The sequence below is a fragment of the Notothenia rossii genome (genome assembly GCF_949606895.1).
Source record: "Notothenia rossii genome assembly, chromosome: 11".
NCBI classification, from domain to species: domain Eukaryota; kingdom Metazoa; phylum Chordata; class Actinopteri; order Perciformes; family Nototheniidae; genus Notothenia; species Notothenia rossii.
The window spans coordinates 19,910,360-19,919,140 of record NC_136910.1 but is presented as its reverse complement, the minus strand read 5'-3'; the positions used below and the strand labels follow the sequence as shown (position 1 = coordinate 19,919,140).

The window sequence follows — 8,781 nt, the reverse complement described above, 5'->3', positions numbered from 1 at the left end:
GTCCCCATCTACGCTTCTTCTTGGAGACTTTAACATTCATGTGGACTCACCCTAATGTACTTTTGCCTCTGACTTCATGGCACTTCTGGACTGCTTCAATTTTGAACAACATGTCCACGATCCCACCCATGCCAAAGGCCACACCCTGGATTTGGTATGCACCACTGGCACAACTGCATCCCACCTACAGTGCTTCAATCTGGCTGTCTCTGACCATCATGCAATCCTCTTCACTGTGCCTATCCCCCTCTCCAGACAACTTGTACTGCGGACAATCTCCTACAGGAGCTTAAAATCAGTGAGCGCACCAGCCATGACTAGCCTCATAGCTACCCACCTGGCCTCAGATCCCCCCTACACCTCGGTCGACGGCCTGGTAGCCCAGTACAACACTGCTCTTTCCCAGAGTCTCGACTCACTTGCTCCCCTCATTACACGTAGTCTCCTTCACCCACTCAGCCCCCTGGTTCACCACCAGTCTCCGTGCCATGAAAGCCTCTGGCCGCCAACTGGAGCGGCTCCACAGAAAATCTGCCCTCACAGTCCATCTGGAGGCTTACAGAGAGCATGTCAGATCCTACAAGGAAGCTCTCTCAAAAGCCAAGGCACAATACTACGACTCTCTCATCAGGAATGAGCAAAACCACCCCTGTATGCTCTACTCCACCATAAACCGCCTACTCCGCCCAATTGACCACCCCAACCCAGCACACGCCCACGAGCTCTGCACCAGGTTCCTTGACTTCGTTGAGGACAAAGTCAACTCCATGCACCAGGAACTTCGGGCCCCTGCCCCCTCTTATTCACACGCAACGCCACTTCTGGTCACTGTTCCCTCAACTTCGCACCTGCCTCAATGTTGTCTCTCCTCCTTTGCACCAGTAGATGCCCTTCAGGTCGCCAAACTTGTCTCGAAAGCTAAGGCTGCAACCTGCTCCCTCGACCCCATGCCCTCTGCCCTGGTCAAGACTTGCCTACCCATCCTCTGCTCCACCATGGTTAAAATGATCAACTCCTCCCTGGAATCAGGCAAGGTTCCTGCCGTCTTCAAGATAGCAGCTGTCACCCCCATCATTAAAAAACCTGGTCTTGACCCTATTTAGAGGCAATGGACGTCCACTCTCGGGAGACTTCCGAGAGTGGTGCGGTTACCCAAAGTGACAGACCTAATTTTACCCTGGGAAAAGTGGTGAAAATGAGAAAATGTATCCGAAAATAGTGTCTCATAATGCGGGTAGAGTCCCCTGCCAACTCCCCTTACATTCCTCCAGAGTCAAAATAGTCAAATTCACTTTTTGGAAAACCAGTGAAAAGTGGTGAAAATGAGAAAATGTATCCGAAAATAGTGCCTCATAATGCGGGTAGTAGAGTCCCCTGCCAACTCTCCTTACATCACTTAGGTGGCGCGTGTCGCAATATTGACGCGTCCAAATGAAATACAACGGCCGCATGCGAGATGGACAGAAATAAATCAAGCCTAACGGCTTTCGCCAGGGTACGCTAAAAATGATCCAAGGTGATGTACATGGCTTCTCTACCCAGCAAAAGGTCTCTGAAAGGCGGGGAAGGTATTAATGCAGCCCCCCCTCCTTAGTCACTGCTGTCAGGGCATCAGACTCACAGGCACACACACATGCAGAGATCCAGGAGCAGGAATCCTGGCTGCATGAGTGTTAAAAGTGCATTAAACTGTTTTAATCCGACAGCTGCTGATGTGCACGGAAGTCTGTCCGTTTCGTTAACATTCGGATAGCCAAATGGAAGGAAATCCGTCCGTTTCGTTAACATTTGAATGGCCAAATGGACAAGCCTGATTAAAGCATATGCAGGACCCCAGTGAGCTCCAGACTATGTGCATTGTGTTAAGGAACCATATTAATGATAACATCAATCATTTAAATGCAAAGATAACGATTACAAATCATTTTTAGGGGGAAAACGGTTGATCTGTCCGTTTAGTTTATCCTGATAGCCAAATGGACGGAAATCCGTCCGTTTCGTTAACATTCTGATAGCCAAATGGACAAGCAGGTAAAAACAGCCGAGTCGCTGCGGTCAGGGCCTCAGCAGAGTGCTGTCAGGGCCTCAGACTCACAGGCACACACACGTGCAGAGAACCAGGGCGGTGCACATGGCTTTTTTACCCAGCAATAAGTCTCTGAGAGGCGGGGAGACTCCACGGATGGTGCACACCCAGAGCAGTTTGAAACCATTTGAAATGACTCTCAGACATTACCTGGAAGAATGCTTGCATGTGGACTGTAGCCAGAGACTCACAGGCACACACACATGCAGAGATCCAGGGCGGTGCACATGGCTTTTTTACACAGCAATAGGTCTCTGAAAGGCGGAGAATATAATAATAATCATGATTAGAAATGATTTCCAGGAAAGAAAGTGGTTTTTAAAAGTGGAAAAACTATTTTAAACTGTTTGAAATGACTGCCAGGTGCTGACGGAAAGCAGGCGGAAACAAATGGATTATTTTACCCAGGAATAAGTGTTTGCAAGGCGGGGAAAGTGTTCCTGCAGCCCCTCTATCATGCTAATAATGATTATAAATGATTTCCAGGACAGAAAGCGTTTTTTAAAAGTGGAAAAACTATTTTAAACCATTTGAAATGACTGCCAGGTGCTGACGGAAAGCAGGCGGAAACAAATTGATTATTTTACCCAGGAATAAGTGTTTGCAAGGCAGGGAAAGTGTTCCTGCAGCCCCTCCATCATGGTAATAATGATTAGAAATGATTTCCAGGGCAGAAAGCGGTTTTTAAAAGTGGAAAAACTATTTTAAACCGTTTGAAATGACTGCCAGGTGCTGACGGAAAGCAGGTGGAAACAAATGGATTATTTTGCCCTGGAATAAGTGTTTGCAAGGCGGGGAAAGTGTTCCTGCAGCCCCTCCATAACGGTAATAATGATTAGAAATGGTTTCCAGGGCAGAAAGCGTTTTTTAAATGTGGAAAAAACTATTTAAAACTGTTTAAAAATCAGGGAGCACAGTGCATTAACAGTAAAGAAATACAACAAAAACAGGGCAAATCATGGATTTAAAGTGCAGGGAAGATCCGCACCACACGCAGGTACATTCCTAAATCCCCACCATGGTGACCACGGTGATTTAAACTAGTTTCTGCGGGGAAAAGAGTGGTAAAAATCGGATTAAACTCTGCTAACAGTGTGGTAAAAGTCTGATTGTTTCAGAGACCCATAGTAATGATACGATGGACCATTTACATCCAAAATGATCCATTTAAAATGCATGTGTAGGGGGAAAAGTGCAGAGATAAGCCTGAAAATGCCTCTCCAGGACCCCGGGGAGCTCCTAGGTGCTGGAGAGGAGGAGACATGGCACCGTTAAAAGCACCTCTCTGTGGCTGCTCACAGACCCCCGAAGCAGCTCCAGCATCTCTCCCTCACATGCACACTCTGCTCATGTCAGACTTCGATAAAATACACCGTTAAAAGCACCTCTCTGTGGCTGCTCACAGACCCCTGAAGCAGCTCCAGCATGGCTTCCTAACACGGGCAAACAGGTTTTTCACACCTCCAGGACACAGACCGCAAAAAGCACCTCTCTGTAGCACCTCAGAGCCCCAAAGTACGGCCTAATGAACTCCAGCATCTCTCCCTCACATGGAGCTCAGGTTATTTCATACCTCCAGGAGAGGGACCGGGAAAACCACCTCTCTGTGGCCCCTCACAGAGCCCCAAACAACGATGCGCACTTCCATAACCTTGCACACCGTGAGTCCCCGGGCCCCCGGACTTAAGCACTCCCCCACGGACTAAACCCAGATGATCACACCCTACAGAACCTCATGCCCCTGGTAACCCTAAAGGGGGTGGATTTTGCGGTGCTTTAACGTCCGCAAATCGGCATCCATATTCTGCCTTATTCACGGCACCACCACCCCCCCCTGTGGAGGATATTCTCATGCTCCTGGTAACCCTTTAAATAGTCTGGTACTACCAGGGCTCATCACCGCACTTTACAAGCCAGAAATAATGTTTAAATGGTCGGGGAAAGTGTTTTTAAACGTCTGGAAGAGAGTTGTAGCCTGTCATTTTGCACGATATAATTTAACATGTAACCTCTCCTGGAAATGCACAGAATATGTGCATTTCCAGGAGAGGTTACATGTTAAATTATATCGTGTATAATGACAGGCTATAACCCAGGAATAAGTGTTTGAAAGGCGGGGAAAAGTTGTTTAAAATAGTCTGATACCGCAAGGGTGCATCACCGCATTCTACAAGCCAGGGAAGGTGTCTGAATCATGGGTAAACATTGTTTAAATAGTCTGATACCTGGCACTGTATTTGCCCCTGGGAACCTTCAAGGTTATACTAATGTTTTATTATTTATTTAATTATCACACAATTTTTACAAAAACAGTATACAAAATATACATAATAAACATAATAAAAACATGATTAGCAGGGGCCTGGGGGCCATATTAGCCGTCTAACTTGTACGGTGCACCGGGGAAAAAAGGTTGAGTCCACGGCCCCTGTCCCCTCATCAGGAGTATGAACCGGCCCTGAAGAAGAGGTATCGCTGCTCTCCGCCCCTGAGCCCTCTTCGGAGGTAGCTGACGGTGGTAGACCTCCTTCTGATGATGCTGCTGCAGCTGCTGCCGCCCTGAACATGGAACGGATCTTGAATCCCTCCTTTATTCCAGGCGTATTCGCGTATAACCGGTCTGCAGTGCTTACGTCGTGACACATAAACCTAGCGAGAATCGACCTGCTTTCTGGATCTTGGTGATGCTTGATATTGTCAGCCAGGGCAGTGCGCAAGATGGTGAAGGTGACGGCTGTTTCTAGCCCAGCATCAGCCCAAGCCCTCTTCAAGTGAGCGTTCAGGTTCTTGGAGGCGTGCTTCCCCGTTGTGAAAAGGAAGAATTCACTCTGAGGACCCCACAAGCCCTCTTTTATCCCCATCCACCGCATGACCCAGCTAAACTCCTTTATTGTAAGCACCAGCTGTGCTTCGCCAAATGTCTTGGCAGTCTTGTGATCCTGCACGTGGATGATGTAGCCCTCAGCAGTGCCCCTTCTGTCCGCCTCAAAGACCTCCGTGTTGGTCTTGTTTGCGTACACACCCGGATGGTGGCCATACAGGAGGCTCCAATGGAGGATTAGATAGCCATATAGCAGGTACTGGGTGATTGAGGTCGGATTGCTAGTCATCAGGTCAAGGAGATCAGGGATGCGCTTCTCAGCCGCCGCCATGGCGGCGAGAAGCTCCGCCTGGCTCGGCAGACGATCCAGCTTGTTCCTCTTCACCTTAAAATGGTGGACAGTGACAGACTTTTTCAAGTCGTTCATTGTTGGCTGTCACCTCTCTGATGATGTGGGTCATATCAGACTGGGTGAGCCTGCACCCTGGAGCTTTGACGCAGACAAGTAGGGGAGACCCGGTACAGTTGAAACACGGGTTGGTTGTAACACCCTCAATATCTCCAATCATAAACAAGCTAGAGTGATGACACTCACTCTGCACATGCGCAGTTAGATGGTAAGATCGCCGAAATAAAAAGGAGCCACGTTTGAATATCTCACGTAAGTTATCAGCAAAAGTGTGTTTCTGAGGTCAAATATTAACTAAAATGATATGAGGTATTTTTTGGATACTGTCTTGAGTTCAAAATGTCTAGGAATCCAAACTAGTATTATTAGAATAACTGTTTTGTAAGCTACAAATATAGCTAGCTAAATATGGGTCAAGCCAGCAATCAGGCAGGTTCACAGGGGGTGAAGCAAGACTGGTGGTTCTGGGACGGTTGTAACGGGACGGTTGTAACATGGCACATTTACAATGATGGCTCATTTGCTTGAATGATCAATTGTTCATTCAAGCATTGATTGGTGTGCATTGTCCCTGTAAAAATAAACAGAATTAAATACTGTACAGTAGGCATAAAGTGTGTGTGTGTGTTTACAGTATGCCAAGTATCAGACAGAGGAAGACCGACAGGGGAGTGCCACTTGCTCTGCTGCAGGTGGCCTCAGGTGAAGTTCAGGATGGCAAATCATTCAGGGAAGTGGCAAAGTCCCTGGATATATGCCATGTCACCCTGTACCGGTTCCATAAGAAGAGGCTGAGGTTGGAGAGTCAGGGATCACACACACCCCCAAGAGTAGGCTACTGGACTCCAAAGAAGGTGTTCTCAACAGAGCAGGAGATGCTATTGAGAGACTACCTGATGGAGGCAGCTGATCTATATTATGGTCTCAGCTCAAAGGAGGTAGGTCATAATTAAGGTAGAATAGGCTATCTATAGGCTACTGAACAAAAGAAAAGTAAGTGATCAAATATATTGAGGCCTATAGTGAACAGACAAGTGAAATATTTTCCAATGTATATTCATTTTAGGTGCGGAAGTTTGCCTATGAATTGGCAAAGAACTACAACTGCAACTTCCCTCAAACCTGGGCAGAGAAAGAGATGGCCGGAGCTGACTGGCTCACATCGTTTTTGAAGCGGCACCCTACCCTCTCCATACGCAGACCTCAGGCTACCAGTCTCTCACGGGCTACAAGCTTCAACCGAACAAATGTGAAAAAGTTTTTTGACAACCTGTCTGCAGTCCTGACGAAGCATGAGTTTGTCACACAGGAAATTTGGAATATGGACGAAACCGGAGTCACAACTGTCCAAAACCCTGGGAAGATTGTTGCCAGAAAAGGGAAGAAACAAGTCGGCAGTGTGACATCTGCAGAGCGGGGCACTCTCGTCACACTTGCATGTGCTGTAAATGCATTGGGGAATTCCATCCCCCCAATGATGATATTCCCCCGGAAGAAGTTTCATCTCTTCTTCACCAGCAATGGCCCTCCTGGCTGTATTGGCAGAGCAAATGGGTCTGGGTGGATGCAAGAGGAAGACTTTTTGGTCTTCCTCAAGCACTTCCAGAGCCATACCAAGAGCTCACAGGAGTCAAAGGTGCTGCTGATTCTGGACAATCACTCCTCCCACCTTTCTGTGGAGGGGATTAATTTTTGCAGGAGCCATGGGATCATCCTCCTCTCTTTTCCTCCCCACTGTTCTCACAAACTACAGCCCTTAGATCGCACTGTATATGGGCCACTGAAGAGGCACATCAACAGCCGCTGTGACAATTGGATGAAGACTCATCCAGGAACCACAATGACCATTTACGATCTGCCGGGCATTGTGAAAAGTGCCCTTCCTCTGGCTGCAACGCCATCAAATATCCAGGCAGGGTTCGCGTGCACTGGAATTTGGCCTTTTAATAGAGACATTTTCAATGATATCGACTTTGCTCCATCCCAAGTCACAGACCGCCCACCACCAGAACCTTCTACCAGTGCAGCTCCAACACCAACTGTGGCATCCTCTCCTCCACTCGCAGCCTCCTCTCTTACACTCGCAGCCTCCTCTCCTCCACTCGCAGCCTCCTCTCCTCCACTCACAGCCTCCTCTCCTCTACTCGCAGCCTCATCCCCTGTCAGGCCATGTGTGGAGCCTGGGACATCATCCTCTGCAACGCCTTTCTCACCCTTGTCCATCCGTCCACATCCAAAAGCTGGACCAAGGAAGCAGACCACAAAGGGGAGAAAAAGAAGAGAAACCGCTGTCCTCACAGACACTCCGATGAAAGATCAACTCGAGGCTGAGAAAAAAAGATCTAACGCAAAGAAGTCTAAAGCGAAGACAAAAATCAATTTCGGCCAAAAAACCATACCCAACAAGAAGCAGAAGATGCAGGCCTCATCTGATGAAGATGAGGCCCAATACTGCATTGTGTGCCTGGAGAGCTACTCCAGGTCCAAGGAGATGTGGCTGCAGTGTTGCTCCTGTAAAGCCTGGGCACACAAGGACTGCACAGATGGAAGTGCCTTTTACACCTGCCACAACTGTGAATCTGATTAATTCTGGTGTTCTGTTTTAAGTTCTGTTCAAGTTCTGTTCATTTTTCATTGTTTGTTGGAGGATGTGTGAAATCCCATTAAAATCTTGTTGCCTTAGAATTTGACAGCTTTCCCTATTTTTTTGTCATATAGTGTGAAAAAGGGTAACCGTTATTAAGATGTTACAACTGTGCCTGCATGGGTTACAACTGTCCCTGTACACAAGGACGGTTGTAACAGTTGAGTTTTTTTTTAAAAATACATTTTCCAACCTGTACTTATTCCATAAAAACATCTTAAAGACATTGTTTCAGTAGCTGACATATTGATAATGCATAATATAGCAAAATGGCTATCCAATTGTAAATGGTTTTTTACTTATTGGGGAAAAGCCCCAAAAGTGTTGCAACTATCCCTGGTCTCCCCTACCTCAGGAAATGGTTCACAGTCTTCAGGAACAACAGCGATGTTGTGACTGCCCGGCCCGACTTTGAAATATACTCGCTCCAGCCACGGACCCTCTTTGTGTCTTTTAGAAACAGCCAGTCTGACAGCCATGGGCCATGAATACTAGGAAGTTCTTTATCCGGCTGACATTGGACATACAATTCTCTTTCCATTTTACTGTCAGTGCGACACCCTCACAATGACCTCTGTATGTCTGAATGTACGTATCCATGCTTTTAGGCAACGTGATTTCACGCATGGTATTCCCCCGTCCCTTCCCAGTAGACCAGTGATTTGGGGGAGAGGGCCAGTCCTTAGCCAGATTAGCTTTCAGCTTATTGGAGACAGACGCACAGGTCTTCTGGCATACAGGGGTCTCACTACCGGAGGCTTCTGCGGACCGCATGACAGTCTTCACCGGGGTCTTGAGAGGGGTATTGCTGCCGGAGGCTT

General features: G+C 47.5%; 1 protein-coding gene across 1 annotated transcript; it reads left to right on the top strand.

Moving 5' to 3' along the window:
* Window positions 1–5,415: 5,415 nt before the first annotated feature.
* Window positions 5,416–8,001, top strand: LOC307025530 (uncharacterized protein). Its single transcript, XM_079660256.1, has 2 exons — window positions 5,416–6,254; window positions 6,383–8,001. The coding sequence occupies exons 1-2, from the start codon at window positions 5,952–5,954 to the stop codon at window positions 7,901–7,903; spliced, it is 1,824 nt and encodes a 607-aa protein (XP_079516382.1). The 5' UTR covers window positions 5,416–5,951; the 3' UTR covers window positions 7,904–8,001.
* The last annotated feature ends 780 nt before the right edge of the window (window positions 8,002–8,781 follow it).

Coding starts and splice junctions, on each gene's coding strand:
- LOC307025530 (XM_079660256.1), top strand. CDS start 5,952: ATGCCAAGTATCAGACAGAGGAAGACCGACAGGGGAGTGCCACTTGCT. Junction 6,255..6,382: donor ATGGTCTCAGCTCAAAGGAG/GTAGGTCATAAT, acceptor TATTCATTTTAG/GTGCGGAAGTTTGCCTATGA.